At 38.5% G+C, this 27,886-nt stretch overlaps 2 protein-coding genes and 1 non-coding gene across 5 annotated transcripts in view; 1 reads left to right on the forward strand and 2 right to left on the reverse strand.

Annotated features, from left to right (window-relative positions):
• The window catches only part of mctp1a (multiple C2 domains, transmembrane 1a), a 172,434-nt gene extending 170,292 nt beyond the window's left edge, over positions 1–2,142 (reverse strand). Inside the window, exon 1 of one of the 3 annotated variants that reach the window (XM_030143428.1) lies at positions 1,243–2,142. In XM_030143428.1, coding sequence (XP_029999288.1) covers positions 1,243–1,770 — 528 coding nt within the window. In that variant the 5' untranslated portion in view covers positions 1,771–2,142. The remainder of the gene's footprint in view (positions 1–1,242) is intronic. The other 2 variants (XM_030143427.1, XM_030143429.1) reach the window with 2 other exon arrangements.
• Positions 1,854–27,652, forward strand: fam81b (family with sequence similarity 81 member B). Its single transcript, XM_030143432.1, has 9 exons — positions 1,854–1,962; positions 5,111–5,163; positions 5,797–6,004; positions 16,852–16,970; positions 18,803–18,932; positions 20,296–20,402; positions 24,401–24,536; positions 25,258–25,459; positions 27,432–27,652. The coding sequence occupies exons 2-9, from the start codon at positions 5,120–5,122 to the stop codon at positions 27,563–27,565; spliced, it is 1,080 nt and encodes a 359-aa protein (XP_029999292.1). The 5' UTR covers positions 1,854–1,962; positions 5,111–5,119; the 3' UTR covers positions 27,566–27,652.
• On the reverse strand, positions 26,045–26,117 carry trnaf-gaa (transfer RNA phenylalanine (anticodon GAA)). Its single transcript has one exon. It is a non-coding gene; the product is annotated as a tRNA-Phe (tRNA).
• Positions 27,653–27,886: the final 234 nt, after the last annotated feature.

Consider the following 27,886-nt stretch of genomic DNA (forward strand, 5'->3'; position numbering starts at 1 on the left):
CTGAAAGTTTATCTGGCAGAGTGAGATCTTTGTGTGTTATGTAACAGCCTCGGTAACTGCTGTGATGAAGCTGCAAGATCAGTGACAATGAAGTCATTAAAATTTGCTATCTTTACCTCTTCAGATGAGAGTACTGCACTTCTCATATAAAATGGATAAGTGAGATCTGGCCCAAATTCCACTTGACTGGTTGTATTTCTACACTAAATCACCTTTAGACAGGGATCTGGATGAAAAGATTTGCAATGATTGCTTCCATTAAAACAGAGGCACTTACATCTAATAACAATATAATTCAGTGCATCATCGTGATAATTGACAGTGCTATTAAGTGTCTTAACAGCTGATACAGCTACTGTGGGATCAGAATAGGGTAGCAGTTCAGGGTTCTGACATGTTTCACTTTTAAACTAATTAGATTATTACTCAGCACACAACATTATATTACTGTTTCTTCTCATACCCTTAGGGCTGTACATGCTTTTTTGTGAATGTGGCCTTCACCATTAAACTCACTGTACTATAGGAGACTGTCCACATCCCTGGCTTTGAGCTTGTCCCCTAGGGGCACCCTGACTCAGCATGTTGAGGAGGGGGGGGGGGGGGGGGCAATCTACTGAACTAACCATATCAATCTGTAGTGCTGCTGGTGGCACTACTGTAAAGCCTTTTAGCCAAATGGCCTTTATCATGAAAAGGATGGACATAATGATCCCATGAGGATGCATATAATCCTGTTGCAGCCTCTGTCAACAAGCAGGAACACTGTGACAGATAGAATGTGAGACAAGGCTACAGTCCTTCAACTCAGACAAGTGATGATAGTAAAACTGAAGCTGTTTAGTGTGATCAGAATATGCATGTGGTTCAAATCTCTAAGGACACTGTTAAATGAAATGACCTTAAACACCTATATTATGCAGTGTGGAGGACATGGTGTCAAACCGTGCAGCTTGTGACACTGGCCTGCACTGGCATCGGTTACAGTCATTGTGCCAGTCCCAGCTCCAGCTCATTGTCCTGCAAACCCCAGGACAGAGTAAAGGAAGCCGTGCATGGGCAGAGCAATGTGCGCGTCACATGATGCAAGCACTGAGCACGTCGCAGCACCTCACTGTAAAACTTGACCCCATATCTAAATAAAATGCAGTCCTGTACCATTCCTACTGATTATGGTGGCTTTCACTGACAGTAACATCCAACCCATGCCATGTGTGTTAGACTAAAAGCCTGTCTACTTACAGAATCACTTGCGTTTTTACGCAGCTGCTCCTCCTCTGCCACCATCGCGGCCGGATCCACCACCAGTTTCTCGAAGCACGCCGACCCAAGAGAGGAGCTCTTCTGTTGGTACATAATCAGCTGGGACACGGGCAGTTTGGGGCTTCCATGTGATGTCAGCTCGGGTTTGCTCCCTGTGGCTCCGGACGCTGCGCCCAGGGTCTGTAACAGCGGCTGTCCGTCACTGCTGGTGCTGGGGACCGAGTCACTGCCAAAGGACTTCTGGTCTCCTTCAAAAGGCGCAGGCGAAGAGCAGAACAGATTCGGCTGAGAAGACGAGAACACACGGTCCAGCTGTTTCTTTTTCCTCTTAAACATCCATAAGCCGGACTCCTTCTTACTGCCTTCTGCTCCACCGGCACCGCGGCGCTCTGACCCCAGTTTCGGGCTGAGCCACGGTTTGGTTTTCACCTGGAAATTCTTCCACATCCTCCGCTGGTAGGACATAGACTCTTGTCCCGTCTCAGCCTTCGGGGATTTTTGCTCCATGGTGCCTGTGCAGCAGCCGGCCAGCCTGAGCACACAGTCTACAGTGGAGGGGTGTCACACTTGGGCTGCTGCAGCTCCGAGCACTTCCACTGATGATCAGGTTCGAGCGCCAAGTAGGCTAGGACGCACAGTGTGATGATGAAGGGCTGTTAATCTCCCACAGAACCTTACGATGCCCAGGCAGGCAACAGTGTAAATCTTGTCACGCATACACACACGCACTGTGCACCAGGCTTGTAAAACTACAGAGCAATAGCCTTATCCATCTGCAATAAAGTTGCTCCACAGTGTTGACTTGTGCCAGGATGAGCAAAGATGTAAGGAAAATGCTCAGCCTGGATGTTGCAGATAGTTGCGCATCTGATCTGTCCACTATGCTAAACCGGGGTTAAGGCAAACTTCCTCGTTAATGGTTATATTTAAATGAAGGACGCAGAGTGCACCGCGCCTCCCTCTGGCCAAACATGTCACTTGGTCGGATAATCTGTATGCCGGTGGTTGCATAACACAAACTCACAATGCCTCATGGATATGTTTAGAATTCAGTTGTGGATCTCTAGTCACCCCAATCTCACATAATTTCTCTTTGGTTTGATGTGTGTGTGTATATGTGTGTGTGTTAGTGCACATGCTGACCTGTGTCTACTGCCTTTCAGAGCAGTCACCTTGATAAACAGACCTGGCAGTGATTCCTGAAACCTTAGAGCAGTTGTAGGACTTGTTTGGTTTTTTTATGTCATGGATGTGGATCCAGCACTGTTTTTGTAGATGTGTTCTTCTCTTGCTGTCAAATAGGTCAGGCTTCAGTGAATGTTATCACCCACATACAGCATCACTCAGACAGCACTGAGCAGTGCCTTCTCTTTTTAGATGCTGTGCTTCTATGATGTGTATAATAACTCATTACATACCCCCCCCCCCCCGGCCCTTGTTTCTGTACTGGTTTACCTCATCTCATGGTCAACAATGCATGTACACGTACAAACACACACAAACACACACAGCAGCAACAGTCTTAAAGGGGGGTCAATCTATGTGCCTTTCTCTCTATCACAATATTTCCCATTGAGAAATAGACAAAAAAGGGCATCCTTGTAGCATGTTGAACTGAACAGTCAGTGAGGAACTCAGAGTCCAAGGACTTGTGTACTGATTGTATGACTCGTTCATGTGATCTAAGGTGAAACAACCTTGGCATCACTTGTAGGAGTGACGATGAAGGTTGGAGGTGCTATTATTAACCATGACACAAGGATAATGTTGAAATGATAATCAGTCTTCAAAATGTTTTAAATTATATCTCCAATAGACTGTGGCATGACTGACCTCTAGTAAAGGGCATATACAACATATAAGTGAAGAACTGACATACGAAGTCATTTTCATTGTCTACATAATAACAAAAGCTGTATAAACATCTTTGAATGTTATAGTAGCCTACTATCAGTTAAATGATTATAATTTTGCTTCAAATACATCCTAGAAAGTAAAACACTTAAATTACAGCAATAAGAATACGTGAACTGTAAAATGCCCTGAATGAACTACCCTAAACCTCATCCTCTGTTAAGTAGATGGAGATGAGAGTATGTGAGCCAAACATTTCCCTTCAGCAGCTATTGGCGTTTCTGTAAGAACGGGATGGAAAACAGATGAGTCTGCATTGGCCAGGCCACTCCAGCTCAGTTGATAACAGATTAATCTGTGCATTAGAATGTGCATGACCAGCACACACACCTGCACAACAATTAATGTGTGTTTCCACGGACTGCTACTGAATGTGACTCACTGCAACTTGACTCCTACAGTATGGTTGTGTTGGCAAGGCCATAGATAAATGAAACATGATGACACTATTGTACTCTGAGGAATGAAACATGACTCATAATTCATCCAGTCAGAAAATGTGAATGTCCAGTGGCTATCTACAGTTCTACGTATATAATTGTTCCAGTGTGTAGTAGAGCGGAGGCATGGCATGAGCCGATATGTCAATAATATAATCTCATCATTTGCTGTTCTCCGCCTTACCCATCTGCAGTAGAGCTGCTGGTACACCCACACTTTTTACCAATATAGGAAATGATGATTTACTCAAACCTTAAGAATAAATTTTAGACGGTCTTCAATCATTTGTTTAACTTTACATGTTTCCAGTGGGCTATTCTTTTGCTTTTAACTTGAAAATGTTTCCTCTATTATTGATTTACGGCAAGAAAGACCAAATGCTGCACTGGGGGAGTAGATAAGTTTTTTTCTTGTGGATATACAGCAAAAGTCATGCAGAATTTGAATGAAATGCTATCATTTGTCATATAAGTATGACAAATATTTGTTAGTAATAGAATTACTAACCATCTCAGGAGATTTTGATTGTGATAATTCATAAACGAATGCCTTTACCTTTACCTATAAAGGCCCAGTGCTACTTTTGTGGCAGTTCCCAAAAGATTTTTTTCTTAAATTTTAACTTTTCTTAAGTGATTTATCACCATTTATTCTAATTATGGTCAGTAAACTAAAATTGAAGGGTATCATATCAAAAACAGAGAAAATGGAGGAAGAAGTTAGTTTTCCAGCAAAATATATCAATAACTGAACATAAAAACAAATGTGTCCATCCACTGTCATGGATCCAACTCCATGGGTTTTACTGGTGAATCAATGTTGTAGAAGATGACAGTGTTTCCATAGTAACTATGGAGCCTGTGAACATCCAAATGGGTCATATCTGATGACCATGAAAAGGTGACAAACTGCATTTTACACCAATTATTTACATGTATTGATAGAATTAGTGGCTCAACTGTTATTTAACTTTTCATATCAGTAAATGACTTTGGCTGCCAGTGGATGTTTAATCAATAAAAACTAGCAAACCTTATTTTTTTTTGTTATTGTGGGTTTTTTTATAGTTAGAAGAGAGAGTCAAAGGCAGCTGTATTCTGACATTTCCAACACTGTGCTCGAAAAGCGCTGTTTTCAGCCACATCACTTACGGTTAAAATAATTCTCAGGTCAGAAGCTTTTACAGATTGCTGAGTTAAGCCGTATCACCACATAATGTATACAATGCATTCTGGCATTACTGTGTTGACAAATTCACATGGACAGGCTGGCTCAACTCCATTCAAGGAGACCAGTGTTACCAAGTGACAACACAAACATGCAAACTCAAGAGCTGAATAACACACGGCGAGGACCTGTGAGTATTCTGAAATGAAAAACAGACTTAAGATTAGAGCAAATAGTAATATATTGGACAAAGCAGTAAGATGAAATAACTAAAACGAGTCTGTGTCTTTTCATTGCATGTAATACTGTATGTTTTTATTTATAGGCAAGCAGAATGTCACAGGAGGCAAAGTTAAAACCCTACCACAATACCAGCAGGTATTTTTGTTTTTACTTCTTCCTACTCCTTTTTGACCATGCACATTCAGACACGTACTTGAAGGGAGATTCTGTACATTTAAATGCTATTTTGTTTTTGTCTTATTTTGCTTTGTTTAGTTTTATTTTGTTTCTTTGCATGTTCTAAATAAACAAACAAATAAATAAATAAATGTAGTTTTTACTTCATTTCAGACGTTTTATAACCAGGTACTTCCTTTTCACCTCCCTTATTTTCCTGTGGATCACTACATTTAATTCTAAAGTCAAATTTCCCCTCACTGATTGGTTCAGTTGAAGGTTTTAGATCCTCTGGTGACACCGCTGTGAATCACATTGATCAAATTAAGCCTTAATCCACAATAGCATCATGCAGAGAAACACAGCCGACATACTGACACTAAGTCAATAAGAGACCTGCTTTTAGGACAGCCTGAGTGTATGAAAACAAATACAAATAATCATACTCAGTCCTCATTGTTTAGACGAAAGCTTTCTGGAAATTATAAAGTGTTTTCATTTCCTCCTTGTTGTGGTCCTTCCTGTGCAATATTGCATCATTTACAGCACACATTTATGATTAAGAAAGTAACATTTCTGACTATTTCTGGGTATGTTTTTGTCACAATTAAGGCCTGATGTCTTTGAGGGTCATCTCAGAAGTCAGGACAGGACGCTGGCTGTGCTGTTGGAGCAGGCTTTTAGGATTAAAGAGGAGGTGGCAGCCAGTATTCTGTCCGCTCAAGGATCTGTCCAGACTGAGGCTCTTTCTCGTAGATTACTGGAGAGTCACATACTCACCATTACACGCATTGTAAAGCAACTGAGTGCAAATATGCAGGTATGTAAGTGAAGTTAGTGATGCCTTATGCAGATTCCCTCATGCAGTCCAGCTGTCGTGATGCATTATAATGTCCTTCCTCTTGTGTTAGCTTTCTGTTAACATCTCCTATGTTAACAGGTTGGTTTTGGCCCATGTCTTAAATCAGCTGTAAAATACACTAAAACAATTATCTATCATCTAATTTGTTTCTTATCTCTTGGTTACCTTGTTAGCTTTTCTTATCCATGAAAATATTAGTTTTAATATTTTTGGTGTGAGCCTCTGAGGCTTTTTTTTGTCAGTATACCCATCGATGTGCACTCTGTAAGTCACCACTCTATACTGAATTGACCTCACATGTCTGGACATGCCCGTGTGGTTTGTTTTGTATAGGTATACTGGACAACAAGGCAAAACTCAAAATCTTACCAAGTGTATTTTTCCTATTTCTGGTCAAAATATCTCATCACACTTAAAATAAGACATAATCACCTAAAAAGTAACTTTTCAGTGAGATGTAACGACTTATTTTTAGACAATAGATCTTGAAAATCTTATTTCAAGAAATCTTACCAAGATAATTTTCACTTGATGCATTGGCAGATTTTTTTTTGCTTGAATTAAGAAAAAACAACAACAACAACCTTGAATTAAGTAAAAAAAAAATAAAAATAAAAAATAAAAAAATGATAATAATAATCTGTGAGGAGATATTTTGACTAGAAATGAGAAAAATACACTTGGTAAGATTTAGATTTTTTCCAGTGCATGATTGGGAGAAGAGCTGGCTGTCAGTGTGTTGGCTGACAGTGCACTTATGATTTCAGTTTTGGCTCTGATTACTGGTTTATAATTTTATTTTTATAAATGGACCGAAACCGATCCTAAAAACACAAAGGTCGTCATTTCAACCTGAGCATTTTATAATTAGGCGAAAAAAAAAAAAACCAAAACAGTTTTTATCATTTTGTTGAGATAGAGGTTCCTGACAAAGTCAGTAAGCCTTGATGCAATACACAACTTTTATGTGGTTTGTTTATGCATTTAAAACCTAAAATGGGTCAGTGTTGACCCTAACACAGGAGGAAGTTTACATGTTTCTAGTGGCCTATTCTTTTGCTTTTAACTTGAAAATGTTCCCTCTATTTTTGATTTACAGCAAAAAATACCAAATGCTACACTGGGGGAGCAGATAATAGGTTTTTTCTCGTGGATATTCAGCAAAACTCATGCAGCATTTGAATGAAATGCTGTCATTTGTCATATAAACATGACAAGCAGATATAGAATTACTAACCATCTCCGGAGATTTTGATTGTGATAATTCATAAACAAATGTCTTTACCTCGCCTTTAACCCATAAAGGCCCAGTGCTCCTTTTGTGGCAGTTCCCAAATGACTTTTTTTTTTTCTCTTTTTTTTTTCCTCTATTTTCAACTTTCCTTAAGTGATTTATCACCATTTATTCTAATTATGGTCAGTATTTTACATTCTCCTTATTATAACTGGGCCAGAACTGACAATAACAGCACAAAGGTCATAATTTCAACCAGAGCATTTCATAATTTAGTGGAAAAAAAACCCAAAACATTTTTTATTATTTTGTTGAAATAGAGGTTCCTGACAAAGTCAAAAAGCCTTGATGCAATACACAACTTTTATGTGGTTCATTTATGCATTTAAAACCTACAATTGGTCAGAGCTGACTCTACCACAAGAGGAAGGATATAGAAAAAATCATTATCCAACAGGTCTGTGTATGTCTGCTCTTCCTTCCTCCTTCTTACATGTGATATTTTTTGCAGTTTCTTAGCAGTAACACACAAACAATCACAAACTCATATCTAATTTAATTAAACCTATTAGACGAGTGCAAAGCCTCTGTGACTTGACGTCATCTGCAGCTCATGGCCATTTTGCTCTTAGAAGCAAAACAAGATGTGATGATTTGTTTTTTTCTCTGTATAAAGAAATACTGCAGCGTAATGCAGCACAAAACAGAGTGGATAAAATGTGACTCATGAAACACATCATGGTTTGGAGCATCATGACTGGGCAGAACATAGAATCACAGTTTACTACTCTGTTACAGAAACAGAGTGCAATTCACGGTTTCATTAGTGCATACCAAATCGTCCGTTACCATGACATATTATAGGGATGCGTGGGAGTTAATTAATTCTGCACATGTAGAGATAATGAGAGCTTTGGTGAAGTAAGAGCAACGTCTTATGTGATAAGATAAGTGGCAGGGTGTTTTCTTCATGTTGCCTTATCAGAAATACACCACTCATGAATTGTCCTGTGGAGTCATTTCATGTGATAACAGTTCGTTCATTCAACCTTAAATTAGGATGGATTGTGGTGATAAATTAATTATTTATGTAATTATTCATTGTTTTTTACCTTGTGCTGTCTTTCATGTATTTTTTATGTTAAGCTCTGGCAACTTGTTTTCCAATGCAGTTTTCTGCAAATGGCAAATAAACGGATTCTGATTCTGAAATGATAATCAGGGAGAAGCTGACCTTTTAGTTTAGTTTATTTAGAATATGCAACCTTGAGAATGATTGCTGGAATTAAAATATAAACCAAATGAATCAGCTACAAAAAGAACAACTAGGAATAAAATATAATAGACAAAAAAAATGAAAATGCCCTCAGGATGAAAATGAAGTGAATTTGCAATTTTCCTGTAAATCGTTCCAAACTGTAGGTGCACAGTGACTGAAACACTGATGTTCCAATCTTGGTACAAACACCTGGCACCAGCAACATAATGCATTAATCTGAGTGTGTATGAGAAAGGCCCACATAAAAAAACATAATAATATAGCATACTGGGTAAAAAAAAAAAAAAAAAAAAAAAGAAGTCATAGCTCTATAAATAAATGAAACCTAGAGTCTAGGACATCTGACAGAAAAGGCCTGCTCATGTTAACACACAGCACAGTATTATAAATATTAAGACTCATCAGACATATCATTTATATTTCAGTGATAAACAGTGTGCAGTAATTTAAAAGATGCGCATGCATAAACCATCCAGGACACTCTTGAAAAAGAGATTTTTAATCTCAATGAGGTTTTCCTGGTCAAATAAAGGTAAATTAAAAATAAAAATAAACATACCTTACTGAAGGCCCAGGCCAACATTTGGTCTGTCGGTTTAGTGGTTTAGTAAAGTTCTAATGTCCACACACATGCATTTGTCAGTGTCTGTGTTAAGATACAATCTGGATATGGGAAGTATTAAACAGCATGAAACCAAAGAGTGGTTTAGTGTGACCTCCCCTTGCACTTAATATATTTCTAACCCTTTTGTTCAGACAATATGAGATTTTTTTGCATTAATTTTCTAATATTTTAGACCAGGTTTCATTCAACACATGTCAAGTGTTTCTATCTGTGTATGCTGCTGCTTGACATGGGGTCAGGGGTCACATTAAAAAATCACTTCATACTTTAGACCCCATTTAGTTCAGTTTTGTGTGTGTGTGTGTGTGTGTGTTTTGTGTGTGCACATTTTCACTGTATTTTCTTGTATCTAAAGAAAAGAGAATGGAAATGGAAATGGCAAATAAACGGATTCTGATTCTGAAATGATAATTAGGGAGAAGCTGACCTTTTAGTTTAGTTTATTTAGAATATGCAACCTTGAGAATAATTGCAGGAATTAAAATATAAACCAAATGAATCAGCTACAAAAAGAACAACTAGGAATAAAATATAATAGACAAAAAAAATGAAAATGCCCTCAGGATGAAAATGAAGTGAATTTGCAATTTTCCTGTAAATCGTTCCAAACTGTAGGTGCACAGTGACTGAAACACTGATGTTCCAATCTTGGTACAAACACCTGGCACCAGCAACATAATGCATTAATCTGAGTGTGTATGAGAAAGGCCCACATAAAAAAACATAATAATATAGCATACTGGGTAAAAAAAAAAAAAAAAAGAAGTCATAGCTCTATAAATAAATGAAACCTAGAGTCTAGGACATCTGACAGAAAAGGCCTGCTCATGTTAACACACAGCACAGTATTATAAATATCAAGACTCATCAGACATATCATTTATATTTCAGTGATAAACAGTGTGCAGTAATTTAAAAGATGCGCATGCATAAACCATCCAGGACACTCTTGAAAAGAGATTTTTAATCTCAATGAGGTTTTCCTGGTCAAATAAAGGTAAATAAAAAATAAAAATAAAAATAAACATACCTTACTGAAGGCCCAGGCCAACATTTGGTCTGTCGGTTTAGTGGTTTAGTAAAGTTCTAATGTCCACACACATGCATTTGTCAGTGTCTGTGTTAAGATACAATCTGGATATGGGAAGTATTAAACAGCATGAAACCAAAGAGTGGTTTAGTGTGACCTCCCCTTGCACTTAACATGTTTCTAACCCTTTTGTTCAGACAATATGAGATTTTTTTTGCATTAATTTTCTAATATTTTAGACCAGGTTTCATTCAACACATGTCAAGTGTTTCTATCTGTGTATGCTGCTGCTTGACATGGGGTCAGGGGTCACATTAAAAAATCACTTCATACTTCAGACCCCATTTAGTTCAGTTTTTTTGTGTGTGTGTTTTGTGTGTGCACATTTTCACTGTATTTTCTTGTATCTAAAGAAAAGAGAATGAAAAATTAATATGTATGCTTATTTCAACCCTGCAAAAACAACAAAGATAAAGACAAAAAGACTTTTGTACAGTACTGTATGTAATAACACCATAATCTAAAACTAGTAAGAGAGTTGCCTACAAGCATTCTCCTACAATGTAGTGGAAGAATTTGATTTATTCCTTTAAAAGAACCAGATTTTCTTTAAATTTTGCCAATTAGTTTGGGCATTGAAAGATACCATGTCATCGATCCAAATTCCAAGATACTTATTTCATATTTGGAGCTTTTTCTTTGGACATGACAAGGTTATTGCCATTAATTTTTAATTTTTGGCTCTACAGCAAGGCATGAATTTACTTTTATCTATATTAAGACCTAGTTTCTGATTGCAACTGTAACTCAGTAAAGCAGCACTGGAGACATTTAACAGCTGAATATGCAGCATCCACTTGCCTTGTAGTTCCCACAAACGAGCCTGTTTGACACATTTGCATTGTGCTAACTCAGATTTAATGTTTCCAATAACCACCAACTACTATGCGTGCAGAAGGTAATCGGCAATTAATTATCCTAACTGATTAACTGGTGTTTCTCTATTTGAAAGATCAATAAGTAGACCTGTGCAGTGTTTCCTCCTGTCCAACGCCTTAATAAAGTCTGTTGAAAAAGAAGAGAAATAGCAACAATAAAGTATAGTGCATTTGGTGTACAATGCCCAGAATGCTTAGAAGAAAATGTACTGTAAGGCAGATCCAATGTGATGGTTTAAGCAAAAAAAGTTAGACCAAAATCTTGTTTTTTTTCCAGACGACATACCCCCCCCCCCCCCCCCCCCCTTTACGATTTTCCGTACCGATGGTCTAAAATGACCCCCTTGAAAAATAGTTTCAAACAGTCTGAAATGCCTCACATGTGACTAATTGATGCCTTTGGGATTGTTTAGAAGTATTTTTAAGTAAAAAAAAGTTGGACCAAAATCTCGTTTTTTTTTTCCGGACGACATACCCCCCCCCCCTTACGATTTTCCGCAACAGTGGTCGAAAATGACCCCTTCAAAAATGGGTTGGAAGGGTTAAAGGGGGGCAGGGCCACAGCAGGACAGGGTTTGAAGGGTTAAAGGGGGGCGGGGCCACAGCAGGACAGGGTTTAAAGGGTTAAAGGGGGGCGGGGCATCGTGAAAAACAAACAAAGCATCACTGACCAGGGGGTGGAGCATCATGAAAAATCAAACTAAACATCACTGACCGGGGGCGGGGCATTGTGAAAAACAAACCAATCCTGACTGACCTGGTTGAGGTCGGAGGACTGTCCACATCTGATGAAGGACACTTCTTGATGATGACGCTCATCGGTTTCAGTGCGATGGCGTCCAGAGCTGTGGTGGCTGAGTGGGCTGTCCTAAGAGGGGGGAGTCTGCTGGGTGGGGCATGAGGGGTGCGGGCCCGGGGGGTGAAGATGCCGCCAACCGCTGCGCTAATGTCACCTCTGACTGCAACTCCTCGTCTAACAGCTGAGCTAGGATGTCCTGATCCACCAACGACTTCTGTGGACCTGACGGAACCGACAAAAGCACCAGTCACACCAAGTATGAGGCAAAAAAACTACAAAGAACCTACGAAAAACCTACGAAGAACCTAGGAAAAAAAATACGAAGAAGCGACGAAGAACCTATGAAAAACCTACAAACAACCTACAAACAACCTACGAACAACCTACGAACAACCTACGAATAACTTACGAAAGACCTACAAACAACCTACAAACAACCTACGAAAAACCTACGAAAAACCTACGAACAACCTATGAAGAACCTACGAAAAACCTACGAACAACCTACGAACAACCTATGAAAAAACTACGAAGAACCTACGAAGAACCTACGAAGAACCTATGAAGAACCTACAAAGAACTTAGGAAGAACCTATGAAAAACCTACAAACAACCTACAGACAACCTACGAAGAACCTACGAAGAACCTGCGAAGAACCTACAAACAACCTACGAAAAAACTACAAAGAACTTACGAAGAACCTATGAAGAACCTACAAAGAACTTAGGAAGAACCTACGAAAAACCTACAAACAACCTACGAAGAACCTACAAACAAACTACGAATAACTTACGAAAAACCTACAAACAACCTATGAAGAACCTATGAAAAACCTGCGAAGAACCTACAAACAACCTACGAAAAAACTACAAAGAACTTACGAAAACCTTGGAAGAACCTACGAAAAACCTACAAACAACCTACAAACAACCTACGAAAAACCAATGAAGAACCTATGAAGAACCCACAAAAAACCTACAAAAAACCTACGAAGAACCACCAAAAGCCTGAGTCACAGAGAAAAACCTACGATAAACCTGACAAACTCTGGTCGTTCGTGCAGCCGTGCATGCTGGGAGTTGCGTGGGGTCCACACAGGTTGACCTTTGACACCTGATAAATATTTTGCTCGTTAACGCCGCCATCTTGGCTTATTAGTGACATCACCTTAGGACCGCCCCGGGAGCCACAGCTCGTACTCACTGCTCATGTCCAGTTTCTTGCGGATTCCCGGCGTCCTTGCCTCCGTTGTCCTCGCTGCTGTTGTTCTCCATTTGCCACTCAGACATTTGGAGGCTGACAGTTTGGAGGCGGAGTGCAGAGACTCCGCCCCCATGCCACCTGCCTTCCCGGCGCTCATGGTGGATCTACTGGACCTGGTCTCTCCACATGAGACTTTCCGCATGACGGGTCACCGGGGTGGCGGCGGGAGGCGAGCGGGGAGGGGGGCAGGGAGGGTTTGAGATCAGAGGGGGTGGAGTCAGCGGATCCAGAATCCACTAGGTCCGAGGTGACTGCCTCGAAGGTCCTGGAGTCCCGGGACATTTTGACGAACAGCGTGTCCTCACCACATGACTCTGGGAAGGGGGCGGCAGCATCCAGGTGGGGCACCTGAAAGAAAGGAGGCGGAGCATAAGGACACCTGAGCCAGTGACAACAGGAACAAGAAGGGAGGCAGAGCTTCAGGATGCCTGAGCCACTGGCAGCAGGAACAAGAAAGGAGGCAGAGCTTCAGGACACCCAAGCCAGTGGCAGCAGGAACAAGTGGACATATCAAAGAACAAAGCAGTAACCATGGAAACCAGCTGTAAAAAAGCCTGAGTCACAGAGAAAAACCTACAAAAAAACAGGATTCAAACAGTCTAAAATACCTCACATGTGACTTTTTGATGCCTTTGGGATCATTTAGAAGTATTTTTAAGCAAAAAAAAAAAGTTAGACCAAAATCGCATTTTTTTTTTCCAGATTACATACGGTTACGATTTTCCGTGGCGGTGGTCTAAAATGACCCCCTTGAAAAATGGTTTCAAACAGTCTGAATTACCTCACATGTGACTTTTTGATGCCTTTGGGATTATTTAAAAGTATTTTTAAGCCAAAAAAAAAAGTTGGACCAAAATCAATTTTTTTTTCCAGACGACGTAGCCCCCTTACGATTTTCTGTACCGGTGGTTGAAAATGACGCCCTTCAAAAATGGTTTCAAACAGTCTGAAATACATCACATGTGACTAATTGATGCGTTTGGGATTTAGAAGTATTTTTAAGCAAAAAAAAAAGTTGGACCAAAATCTTTTTTTTTTTTTCCAGATACTGCGCCCTTACAATTTTCCGTACCGGTGGTCGAAAATGACCCCCTTGAAAAATAGTTTTCAACAGTCTGAAATACCTCTATCTATATTAAGACCTAGTTTCTGATTGCAACTGTAACTCAGTAAAGCAGCACTGAAGACATTTAACAGCTGAATATGCAGCATCCACTTGCCTTTGTTCCGCCCCGGCCTAGGGGTTTACCAGGGCGAACATAATATGCTCTACTTTTGTCCCCTCCCAGCTCCGAAGCACACACGTCAGTCAAAAAAACTAAAATTCACAAGATTTATTTTAATCAACTAAAGGAGGGTTAGGGGAGGATGCGGCTAAAACAACAAACAAAATATCTTCTTCTGAGTTCAAACTAAATTACCTAGACCAAATTAAATGCAAGAAATAAAATACAGAAAACTAACCTAAACTCCCTAACTCAAAACAGGAGCAAAGGTGAAAATAAAAGAGCTGACCTCCCCTACCAAAAAAGGATCAAGTTTAGAAAAAGATTATATTTACAACTATATACAAATACAAAAGTCACACTCGAACACACGACTGACGATCACACCCAGGAACACATGGTTGGGAGCTGGCAGGAGGCAAGAGAGAGAGAGCGAACTGAAGCTCTCGGGCCGTTTTTAAAGGGGCAGGGCAATCATGCTCCACCAATCAGCTTCCTGTAACACAAACAGACACAAAAAGGGCACAGCACACCTACAGGACAGGGGAGAACACACACATACTAAACAGAAACATATATAGACAAATTATGACCCAGGGTCGTAACACCTTGTAGTTCCCACAAATGAGCCTGTTTGACACATTTGCATTGTGCTAACTCAGATTTAATGTTTCCAATAACCACCAACTACTATGTGTGCAGAAGGTAATCGGCAATTAATTATCCCAACTGATTAATTGGTGTTTCTCTATTTGAAAGATCAATAAGTAGACCTGTGCAGTGTTTCCTCCTGTCCAATGCCTTAATAAAGTCTGCTTAAAAACAAGAGAAATAGCACCAATAAAGTATAGTGCATATGTTGTACAATGCTCAGAATGCTTAGAAGAAAATGTGCTGTAAGGCAGATGCAATGTGATGGTTTTACACTCTGTCCTAGTATTTTCTAGACAAGATCATTTAAAAAGAGGCAGAAAACTGTTGAGTTTTGGATGTTCCACTGCTTTTATGTAAATGGGTTATATAAGCAGTCTTCCAGACCGTGGGAACTGCATCAGTTAAAACTCAGAGGTGTGTTATGTAGCTGCATGCAATTTCGGTGTGAACCTGAAAAAGGAAAGTTTATCTGTCTGAACCATATGCTTATATCTGCAGCTATTAAAGCTTTGGCTCCATCAGTAGAGAATAGGTGTAATATATAACTCCTGAGCGTCACCTGGGTGTCTGACACTATGTCTATACAGATGGTCCTGTATAAGTTTCATCAGACAAGGCACCAGCAGCTGCAAAGAGTTTATTGCAAGCTGTATAAGTCTCATTATGGTCTGAGTTGAACACCTGACGGCAGAGGAAATGATAGGGATGAGTTTAGAGAATGCAAAAATACATGAAATAATCTTGTTTTTGCCTGAATTATTGCAGCATTAGTTTCTTCTTTGAACACATGATATGATTTACCTTCAGTTTATTTACAAAGTATTAAAATGAGAAGGCAAGAGTTCAGGGCCTATATTCCTAAAGATTCTTAGTGCAAAGAGTTGCTCCTAGTGGCCAAATTCTAAGAAAATTCATAGCATCATGACGTTTTCTTAGAATTTCCCCTAAAAATGAAGAGTAGATCCTGGTAAAGATAAAAGCTATTCCTAAAGAATCCCAGCCCTTAAGAGAGCTCCTAAAGTGAGATCTGTTAAGAGCTGGGAAGAGGACTTTTAAGGGGCTTGGGAGTTCCCTAAGCAGAGGACAAAATGGCAGATGGAAGAGGCAGGAGGGATGTTCTCCAAACACTGGATGACAGTGAATTAATTAAACACTACAGATTGGATCGTGCAGGAATCATATTTATGGTTGATCTCATTAGAGATGCACTTACTTCTCCAACCCAACACCACAATGCAATACCACCCCAGATGAAGGTCATCACAGCACTGCTTCTTCTAGGCTGGTCAGCTATGTGAATACTGTGCAAGTGGGCCTGAGTTTTTTCACACATTTTGTAAGATAATTTTAAAGTATAGCTTACTATTCATTGAACAGATATTTTCTTTTATGTGGAATATTATTTACAGTTACACAGTCTTCATAACATTAGATTCTATGATTAGGTTTATTGATTTGAGGGTCCATCAGTTGCCCATTATCACCTAAAGTATATTTTTTTTCTAGCTTTTAGGATCAACCAATCACAGCTTTTGAAATGATGACTCATACCTAGCAACGGGGTCAACCACACCTCCTCACAAAGATAGGAATTTCTGTCCATTTCTTGCTCAGAGTTCTCTGAGTGTGTTCTGGAATCACTCCTAAGCTAGGACTCCTTGCCAGGAATTTTTAGGTTAAGTTAGGAGCTCTGTGAGAGGATTCTCAGAATCTTTAGGAATACGAGCCCAGAATCAGATGTGCTGTGTTTGAGCAGGTATTGGAGGGTCACATCGCCCAGCGAGACTCTGTCACAACTGGAACCACACTGGCTGTTCAGTGCATGGACCAGAAGAACATGGTCGGCATTGGAGACCTAAGAGGAAGAGTAGCCAGGTATGGATCCCAAAGCAGGGTTAAAATAACACTGAGAAACTATTGTATAAACACTACTGCAATAATTGTGCAAGTTAGGGCAAATACACTGGAAAAAATCTAAATCTTATCAAGTATATTTTTCTCATTTCTGGTCAAAATATCTCATCACACTTAAAATAAGACATGATCAACTAAAGAGTAACTTTTCAGTGAGATATAAGAACTTATTTTTAGACAGTAGGTCTTGAAAATCTTATTTCAAGTTTCAAGAAATCTTACCAAGATAATTTTCACTTCTTCCATTGGCAGATTTTTTTCTTAATTCAAGATTTATTTATTTATTTTTACTTAATTCAAGCAAAAATCCTGCAATTGTAACAAGTGAAAATTATCTTGGTAAGATTTCTTGAAACAAGATTTTCAAAATCTATTGTCTAAAAATAAGTTCTAATATCTCACTGAAAAGTTATTGAAAAGTGATTGTTTTATTTTGAGTGTGATGAGATATTTTGACAAGAAATGAGAAAAATACACTTGGTAAGATTTTGATTTTTTTCAGTGTATAGCCAGTGGATGAATGCCATGTCCTGCTACTTTAGATTTAATCACTGAAACCCAGGCCTGATGCACAGATTGATTTAGCTGATGATGTTTCTTATTTGTTTTTCTCTCCTTTTAATGAAGTGGAACTGTGTATTCTGCACCCTGCCTGGCACTTCTTCACAGTCTCACAACTTTTAATCTGTTGGTGCATCACTTCTGACACACTTGAGTTGCTCATGCTCACCCCCTCCACACACATATTAATTATTTTGTCCTCACCAGAGTTAGGTGTCTGGGTTTGAACACTCTCCATGGTGATTAGCTTTTACTCATTATTTTGTACGTGTGCAGACAGGGATTATTTAGAGGGGAGGCGGTCATCTCTGTACACTGATGAACCACACATACATTAGGACTGGGGTTTTACAGCGTAGACTGAGAACATGTCGATCTTCTTGCACAATTATTAGTCAATACATTTGAGGGTAATTACAAACTAAGCAACAATACTAAAACTATATTCTGTCAAAAGCCGGATCAGCAGATAACTTAATACTCAGCAGCAGGTAAATTATAGTCAAACACAACCTCTGTTACTTAACCTAATGGCCTCTTGTGCATCATAAATAATCAAGTGACCCAGGGGCAGCTGGTTTTTGATAACCTGTTTTTGATAAACTGTGAAGGCGTTTATGGATGTGTTGTAGTGGTCTCTTGGGAAATAACCCCAACTCCACACTGAACTACTCAATAATTAGCTGTAGCATTCAGCTATTATACTGATGCTGTATTTCATTATAAATACATGGCACAGACACACACTGAGACACTTTGCAATGCATTAGGATGACGTCTTCATGAAGCAGGAAGGAAATGAGCTGTATTGCAAGGGTGATAACAGAGTTGTGTTTATCACACAAACTGTTTGCAGGTTATGTTTCTCTACATGCAACTTTTGTGAATATTTTTCCACAACTGGCTTTTAGTTCTGAGTGCATTTCTTCATAAATCGATTAATCTTATTTGCTTATCTCATTCATTGTCATTCCTTGCATGTGTTTTCTTTGGAAACATGCATCCACTACAATATGTAAGTTTATTTCTCATTCAAAAGATTTAACTTTTCAGGATTCTGGTCATTTTTTTTTCTTACAAAGTATTGAATGCCCCTGTCCAATTTCTCACCACCTCTCACCACATTACCTCATCTACCTCTCTTTACACCTTACCTTATCTCTCTTCCCACCATCTTTTCTCATTCACGGGTCTGTCACCGTGCCTCTCTGCTTCCAAACCTATCATCTCAGATGTGATGCCAGTATTTCCAAGCTAAGTGCTGATGTGAGCTCTGGGGAGAGGCGGGTGATTCAGCTGCAGCAGGAGGTGATACAATTGAGGTCTGTCGTAGATGTTCTGCTCAAAGAGACAGAAGTCAAGGTGAGAGACATCACATAAGCATTTCATTTTACATATTCTAACCAAGTGAAAGCTCAGTGCGATTTAAAATCCACTTCCACAGAGCAATACTGGCAAAGTGTTGGCAGTAGTGACTTAAAACAGTCATTTACAACAGCAGCTGTACATGAATACCAAAATATCTTAAAAAGTCAGTTCTCTTAACATAATCAGCAAACTCCTGCATTATGTATTTAAGTGAAAGAAAACTGATCTTTAATGTAGAAATGTTGACTAGGTTTATACTTCCAGAGATTTATTTGTTAAAATTAGCCCCATTTATGTCGGAAAGCAAATCATTATTCTGTTACAGTCAGCCAACTATGTTGAATAGGGTAATTTTGACATTTGAAACTCCAGTCTGTTTAAAATGAAAAGTACATTTAATGAATTTTCTATTTTATTCTAAGCTTTTAAATCCCACTTTCCTTTCATAATTGCTTTCCCTCCTCTCCTTTAACACAACAGCTCATACATACAGTATTAATTCCAGGATTAAATTTAAATAGCTTCTTTTTTTTTAATAGCTTCTAATGAAGCAATAACATTCTCCTCTGAGATTTATTCAGTATTAAAACAGAATTACATTCATTTCAATGCAGCTTGCATAGACTAAAAAGTAATAAACACAGGGGCTGTATTATACCATTTATCCTTTAGATGATGTGTGGTTGTTAGACAGGTGATTTGGACACTGGTCTTATCTGGGAAATTCAGAAACTCAACAACAATCGCACTTCAAAGAAAAAGGAAATGAGATGTGAAATGAATTCATACGGGGGTGTGAAGGTCTCAGCACAAACTATCTCATCCATTATTATTTTATTGTTTTTTCATTTTTTCTTTACAAAATCAATATTTAGAAAATAAAATACTGCACATATTGTACGGTATGTCACATGTTGTAATCCTCTGTCACGTCACTAAATCTAAAGGTCACTACAGTCGCGCACACACACACACACACACACACACACACACACACACACACATACACACACACACACACACACACACACACACACACACACACACACACACACACACACACACACACCATGACTGCACTCAGTTCTGTTTAGAGCACAAGACGGTAAATCATTGTGATGGCAGCACATTAGCTTTGGAGCAGTGGTCAAGCACGTACCATAAAGATAATTGAAAATGCAGAGAAAGTGGGTCATAGCTGTAACTTAGCGCCCTGACTGGATGAAGGAGTGGCACAGGGCCTCAATCAACAGGACTCAGCAGTTACCGCAAAGGGAGAAGGTCATATTGCAGAGCCACAATCACCAAAGGCACCAACGTTATAGTAAAGCATGTATTTATTTGTTTCTGTTTCCAGCTTCTTCGTGACCTGAGCAGAGTGGAAGCATCTTTTGCAGAACATTCCCAGGGACAAAGGAGCTCCGTGTCTGATCTGCACAGTCATGTTAAAGTACTAGAAACTCAGTAAGGCTAATCATAACAATATACTTTCCCCAGTCCCAACCTAGATTAACTATTGGTCATGAACATATAGTATAATTAGGAGCACTAATAGCACAGATTGGAGCTCAGGTAGAGTGAGTCGTCCAATAACTGCAGGGTTGGCGGTTCAAATCCTGCTCTGTCCTAGTCATGTGCTGTTGTGTCCTTGGGCAAGACACTTCTCCCACGTTGCCCCCAGTGTCACTCACACTGGTGTATGAATGGTTATGAATGTTTGGTGGTGGTCAGAGAGGCCTTTTGGGGTGAATTAGCAGCCATGCTTCCATCAGCCTGCACCAGGGCAGCTGTGGATACAGATGTACGTTACCACCATAAGTGAGAGAGAATGAATAATAGGTCAGTAATGTAAAGTACTTTGGGTACCTTGAAAAGCGCTATTGGAATCCAATCCATTATTATTATTATCATCATTATTATTATTGTTATTATTATTATTATTATTATTATTATTATTATTATTATTATCATTAGTGTAAAGAAAAAAGGATCAGTGACATCTCTTAAAATGTAGAAACTCATGTTAAATGTGTAAAGTGATTAATGTATTCATTTATAATCATCTTGAGGACTGTTCATTGTCCATTGCATTTGTTAAAGCAGTGTATTAGGTTCATCACCAGTTTTTTGAGTCTGAAAAACCCCAGTCATAGCCTAAGTATCACAAATCCGTTAGTCTTTCCGTGATTATACACTGGATTCACTCCCCTCACGGTGAACAACTTTAAAGTGTAGGCCATCACAAGCAGTCCGTTTGTTTATATACCAAACCAAAATGAAACTCGGGCCTTTTCAGAATTCCATGCATGTATTTGGCATGTAAACAAATGGACTGTTTGTGATGGAGTACTTTAAAGTTGTTCACCGTGAGGGGAGTGATTTCGGTGCACAATCACGGAAAGACTAATGGATTTGTGATACTTAGGCTATCACTCTGGCTTTACAGATTTGTTGAAAAATTGGTGACAAACATCATACGCTGCTTTAAGTGACTGCCCCTATCAGTGATACAACCTTGAAGAAGGTTGATTTTTTCTTTATTTATGTAATAATGCTCTGAGTCAGTCAGAACGACCAGCTATATCCAGACAAGAGTCATGTCCTTCACAAACATTGATGCCACTGGCATAGAAAAGCTGTTAGTTCAGTTAATTCACTATCACAGTAGATAAATAAATCATAATTGACATAAATATGCAAAAACACTTGAGCTGTTTTACCACAGGGTAAACAGAGAGAACAGAGTGATGAATATGCTTTATTCAGTGATGTTGTGGATCTCTAATGAAAACCAGGCCACTGATTATGCCAAAACCACATATATAAGTAGATTAAAGATTAGCAGTGCTGCTGTCTGAAATAGAAACAGATAATATACATGTAGTTTTCTCATATTGCCCTTCTAATTTTCTTCAACTTAACTTAACTATGTATGTACTTACTTAGTTATTTTGCAGAAGCATCAGCTCATTTAGCCCATAGAAGAGTTTTAGTACCTCCTGGAATTTACTCAACATTAAGTTAGAACTGAGTATTAATTTTATTTTAAGCATTCCTTGCACATCAGCTGTCATTCTAGGTGCCTTTGTTTTCCACAAGTGAAACTCAATGCCCAAAATATACCAGTGTGACACCTCATCTATCGTACTGCACAACGTAAACTATGTATGTGTGTTTCACTTTCTTTTCTAAGATGTATACACATATTAAGCATAATATCAAACAGGATGTAGTTTTGTCATGGAACATCTCACTTTACTTGTACTTGCGCACATAATTTTCAAGAGTCACAATTCCAAACAGATGCAGTTACACATGGACAACCTCCACCCAGAGGCACACTGATGCTAGAAGATGATGGACCTTCATACTGCAGGCAGATCTAAACTCTGTAACACAGACCAAACAGATGTCTGATTGTGTAGTTTATGCCTGGACTAATGACTCTTAACACAGGCCAGATAAGCCATAAGGCATTTTATAGTGTTACAGATGAAGTGGAATAGTGGTAGCAGACCTGTATACTGACATTCATTCATGTGTATCCAGGGGGTCATTTTGTAGTGCTGTCAAACACAATTATTCCCAGTGTTTTACCACTGATTACCACATTTTGAAGGAAAGCCTTGAAATGAAAGTATTAGAAGAAAGGTCAGTCTGTCTGTTTTATATAATAGAAAACTAGACCCAGGAGAGGATTTCCACCAAGACAAACTGCAGCTCTTTACTACACTTTTGTTCAATACAGCCCACATAATACATGACTTAGCAAGATTTTATCATTCTTTTAAAACACATGAGTATATGTGAATGTACTAAGAGTGACACTGCTGAGAACAGCGTTAAATCCAACCAAAAAGAGTAGAATTATTGCTGAGAAGGTCTCATTTTATCACCACAAATGCATTTTCAAACTCTGCTGTTCAAACATAAAATATCTTTCTTTGAAATATTGTGATAGAATATCCATTAGTGATTTAGGACAGCTGTAGGGTTTTTTCCACACTTCATTAATTTTACTAAGTGCAAGCTGTTTATTAGTCACACTGGGCCGACTGAGTATTGATCGGAGAAACAGAAGAATTCTTTTTACCCTATGGGTTCTTATGTAGACCTAGGTTTACTGGGACCATTTTAGATTTGTCTGTTTAATGTTAGCTAGTTTTATAGCTATGTTGAATAGAAAGAAACCTGTAACTTGTGTTTTTTTCCCTAAATTACCTAAATAGTTGCCTGCTGAAATTTTTAAGAATTTCTGAACCACTAACCCTATCAATAAATTAAAATAATTAAGATAAAATCAACTGTCTCAGCTTTTCAGTGCCATCAGGTGTGTCTTTTGGATGTTCAGAGTCGTATTTTGCACCACTGATTCACCAGTAAAACATATAGTTTGATAAGATAAATGGCAGTAGTTTGAACACTTGTTTTATGTTCAGGTAAAGATATATTTTACTGAAAAAGTCACTTCGTTTGATTTTTTTTATTCTGATAAAATAACATTTGAATTTCCATATGTCTACATCAGGGGTGTCAAACTCATTTTAGTTCAGGGGCCACATTCAGCCTGATTTGATCTCAAGTGGGCTGGACCAGTAACATAATAACAGTGAAAAAAGTAAAATTATATTATGATCAGGTTTACATCTACAAAGTTTCCTTAAAAATCTGAATAACATGAACAACTTGAATTGTCTTGAGAAAAACGAGTGCAATTTTAACAATATTATGCCTTGGTTTATCAGTTTATCATTTACACATGTGCATTACAATCACACAAAATATTTCGTAACAGGCAGAATACTGGTAAAATTGCATTTACTTTTCTTAAGACATTTCCGTTTGTTCCTAATTGTTCAGGTTATTCATATTTTTTGTAAATGTATAGTTTGGTAATGTAAACATTCTCATGTAATTTTACTTTTTTACACCAAAAAACAAAGAGAAAATTTGGGGTTGTGATTATTTATAAGTTATAATGATGATATTTTACTGGTCTGACCCACTTGAAATCTAATCGGACTGTAAGTGTCTGTATGTGGAACCTGAATTAAAATGATTTTGACACCACTGATTGTTAATATCTTCAGTGTAATTTTTTTGCAGTTTTTTTACAAATTCATCCCGCGGGCCGGATTGGACCCTTTGGCGGGCCGGATTTGGCCCCCAGGCCACATGTTTGACACCTATGGTCTACATGATCAGTAAATTAATATAGGAAAATGCCTACTTCTTGCTGAAATATGCAAAATATTATAAAAATGGGGACAAATCATGTAGAACAGGTTAAATATAGAGAAAAAAACATATTTGGAAACTGCCTCAGAAATAGTATTTAAGGGTTAAGTGTATTTTCAAAATTATTAACAACATTTTTTTACAGCCCATTTCTGTAATTAACTCTGTGCTTCTCTTAAAAAAAAAAAAAAAAAACACCCTAAAAATTGCTGATATTGTTGCAGGATATCAGGAGAACTGAAGGAGCTGAAGAAGGAAACAGAAATGCTGAAGAAGTGGACAGAAGAACAGCTGCACAGCTCTGTCCAGATTCATGAACAGAGTAACCAGAGGATCAGCACACAACTGCAGGACAAACTGGTACAGTGGCTGCCTGATCCACAATGACAAAATCTAAGCCCCATCTGTGCAGGGATCATTTATTATGTTGTATTTAAGGGCCTGTCATCTCATCACGTCACACTTTTTCATCTCAAATCTGTGGATTTCAGTGACACCTTCAGCAGCAGTGAGCACCAGGGGAAAGTACTTAACCTTGAAATATGCTAATGAAGTATAACAGCTGCTGAGAAAGCAGAAGGTTAAAGGGAGGAGTTTGTCTTAGTGGTAAAAAAAAAAAAAAAAAAAAGTCACATTTTAAGCACTAATATATCACTCCTAAATGGACTTTGACACATGTGAATTAATTAAAGAGTAGCTTGAGAGAGTAATGCTTTGTACTCCTCCCCAAACAGAATGTATTAGTGGAATGAATGTTTACCTGAGGAACATGAGAAACATTTTCCATTGACCTTGCATCCACTGTTGTTGCGCTAATCTCTGAAAGCTTAAGCTCTGTTTACGCCTGCAGAACAGCACTTAGTTCAAGTTGACACCTTATCAGTTTTCAGTGCATTTCAGTAATACCTCAATAGTAATATGGCAATGAATTTGTAAAGCTGGAGCATTAAAAAGCTCCTTTAAATGTAATTAAAAATCAACGTGCAGCCTTCTTCACACATATGCCATGAGGACCTAAAAACTGTGGGACACTACTGTAATTTTCAAATCTTAATTACTTTTTCTTGTGTTCTGATTTAAGTTGGAGGCAGAGTCTAGATTAGCTGACCGACTGCACGCCCTGGAGGCCCGTGTGGAGCAGTTTGAAACCCAGTGGGACAAATCCACCATTAGGCATGCAGATCATCTGAAACGCAGTGAAAGTATACTCAATAAAAGAGTGGCCTCGGTGGAGAACAGCCTCCACCAGGAGCTGCAGCTGCTCAAACAGAACTACGACAAAGGTGGGTGATCTCTGTTTGGAAGTTACTGTCATCAGCGGGTAAACAAATACATGCATATACTTTTACCATATATGTCAAGGAAAAAAGTACGAGCAAAAAGCTACATGGAAAAGTAAGAAACAAGAGACTGGTGTTAAGATGACCTGACTACCTGATTGATATGGTTAATTTGTTTTCCCTGCAATGAGGTGCTTAATATCCCAGTTACTGATGACATCTCAACTTTATAAGACATAATATGCATAGAAGATCATAAGATCCTTCATGCTCACTGCCATGAGAGTCTAGACCAGCTGATGATTAATGGATTGATCATTGCTTATATTGCTCTACTTTTCTTTTTCTTTTTATGTTGATTAATTAAACTGGCACTTGTGAGTGTACATATTCATTTGTCATGTGTCTGTAGCTACGTTAATGGTCTGGTGTTTTGGATTTACTCACATGTAGGATTAAGCAGACTTGTGCACATTCTTGTTTAATCTCTTAACCGTTAATATTTCATGGATTTGTTTCTTTGAAATGGTTTTCAAGTTAGTTGAAACCTAGGGCTAAACGGTGTTACATTAATTTCCTGACATAATCTGCCAAAACCCGGGATCAAACCAGGGACCTTTAGATCTTCAGTGTAACACTCTCCCAACTGAGCTATTTCGGCCTGTTCACCTGTCAACCTGGTCTCCAAAAAAAAAACAAAAACAAAACATTTCAACATCTCAGTCAGATGATTCATGGATTGATGTTTGCTTACTTTGGTATTTCTTTCTTTTTTTTTTTTCATAAGAATAAGAATTTTTCCAATTCTTAGTTTGTAAAGTTGTATATAGGCTTACAGAGCTTGTACACATTGTTGGAAATATGTGTTTTCAAGATGGAAGACAAATGAAATTTATGTGCACCAACCAAAGTACACTACCACCACAAACTGCTTTCTACATACATGCTGCTGACAAAGATGATGCACAGCCAAATGTTTGTGAGGTGCAGCTGCTTTATGTTGCTACTTCAGACCTAAGTTATAGGTCTGACTACAGCAGCTCTGCTCTACATCACGCTGTGTTGACATCCATAGCTATCTCACTGCAGTGCCCGCTGGAAGCTAATTTCCCATGAGCCGTGGCTCTAGCTCTCAAGCCGTCTCCACTCTCCGTCAGTTTCTCTGAGTCTCCAGCTCCTTATAAAGTGTAGACAAATCGAAAATGTGAAAAGCCTGCCTCAGTAAATAAAGTAAATAAGAGCGGGGCTAAAATGCTCTGTGAATCATCTCCCCAGTCCTAGATCCCAGCGCTAAAACCATCCATCCATCACTCTATTTTAAGTATAGAATGAGGACATTGAAGGAGATAGTACAAGGAGCGAAAAGCAATGCATAATTGATGAGTGTCGTAAATATTTGAGGGCAGACAGGCAGTGATTCAGAAAGAGACAGAAAGAGAGTTAATATCCCATCAATGAACAAGAAAGTTTACCCCTCCACCTTCGAAGAATATTAATTCCTAGAATATATGCAATATTAATAAACATTTCCATTTTAGTCTGCAGGGAGCTAATTAACCAGAGACGTCATGGCAAGTAATTATAGGCTGACATCTCATTTTAAACAGTGAGAAGAAACAGATACAGTTATGAAAAAGATTAAAAATAATAATAATAAATAAAGGCTGAGATATTAGATTTCTTGTAGCTGGTTGATAAGGTTGGTTAGGGAGCGTCCTTACAGAAAAACTGACACAAAAATGTAATATATATGTGTGAAACTGCAGCTGAGAACAAGTATAACCACCAACAGAAGTCAAACCTCAACCATTTGCCAATTCTCTGCACTTGTAAAAAGTTTATAATTTGTACAAACGACCATGCCAAGTTTTAGAAGTGCTGATTTTTTCATTGTCACACTTGTTAGTTTCAATATTTTCACCTCCACTGCCTTTCGGTCTGACCTTTTGTTCACTGTCTTTTCTCTTTTGGACAGGGTTTGCGTCTGTGCGTGATGCCATCGAGTCCCTAAAGCAAATAGGTGACATTAAATCTCGTCTAGAAGAAGAAAAGATTCAAAAGGATATCAGGGACATCTGCAGCAAAGTAGCGGAGCTCAGTGAGTTGTGACACTAACAAATTCAGAGGAGATTCTTTTTACCGTTATACCTATCCTGATGCAATAGTTGTTCTGACTCAAAAAAAAAAAAAAAAAAAGCCTGTAATGTAGCATAAATAATGTAAGACACACACGTGCACCTGAGTGGCAGTGTTAATTGCTTTCTCACTGACATTAATCCCCAGGTTTTAAGACATCACAGTTGTTTAAACTATGACTATATTAAATTAATCCCTCCTTGGTGACTGGACAATTTTGAACATGGAGTTGATTATCTTTGAAAGTGCATTTGATGGATTACATTGTAATGCTTTGTCAAATAATTTTGTCTG

The sequence above is a fragment of the Sphaeramia orbicularis genome, chromosome 9 (assembly GCF_902148855.1).
Source record: "Sphaeramia orbicularis chromosome 9, fSphaOr1.1, whole genome shotgun sequence".
Classification (NCBI taxonomy): Eukaryota; Metazoa; Chordata; class Actinopteri; order Kurtiformes; family Apogonidae; genus Sphaeramia; species Sphaeramia orbicularis.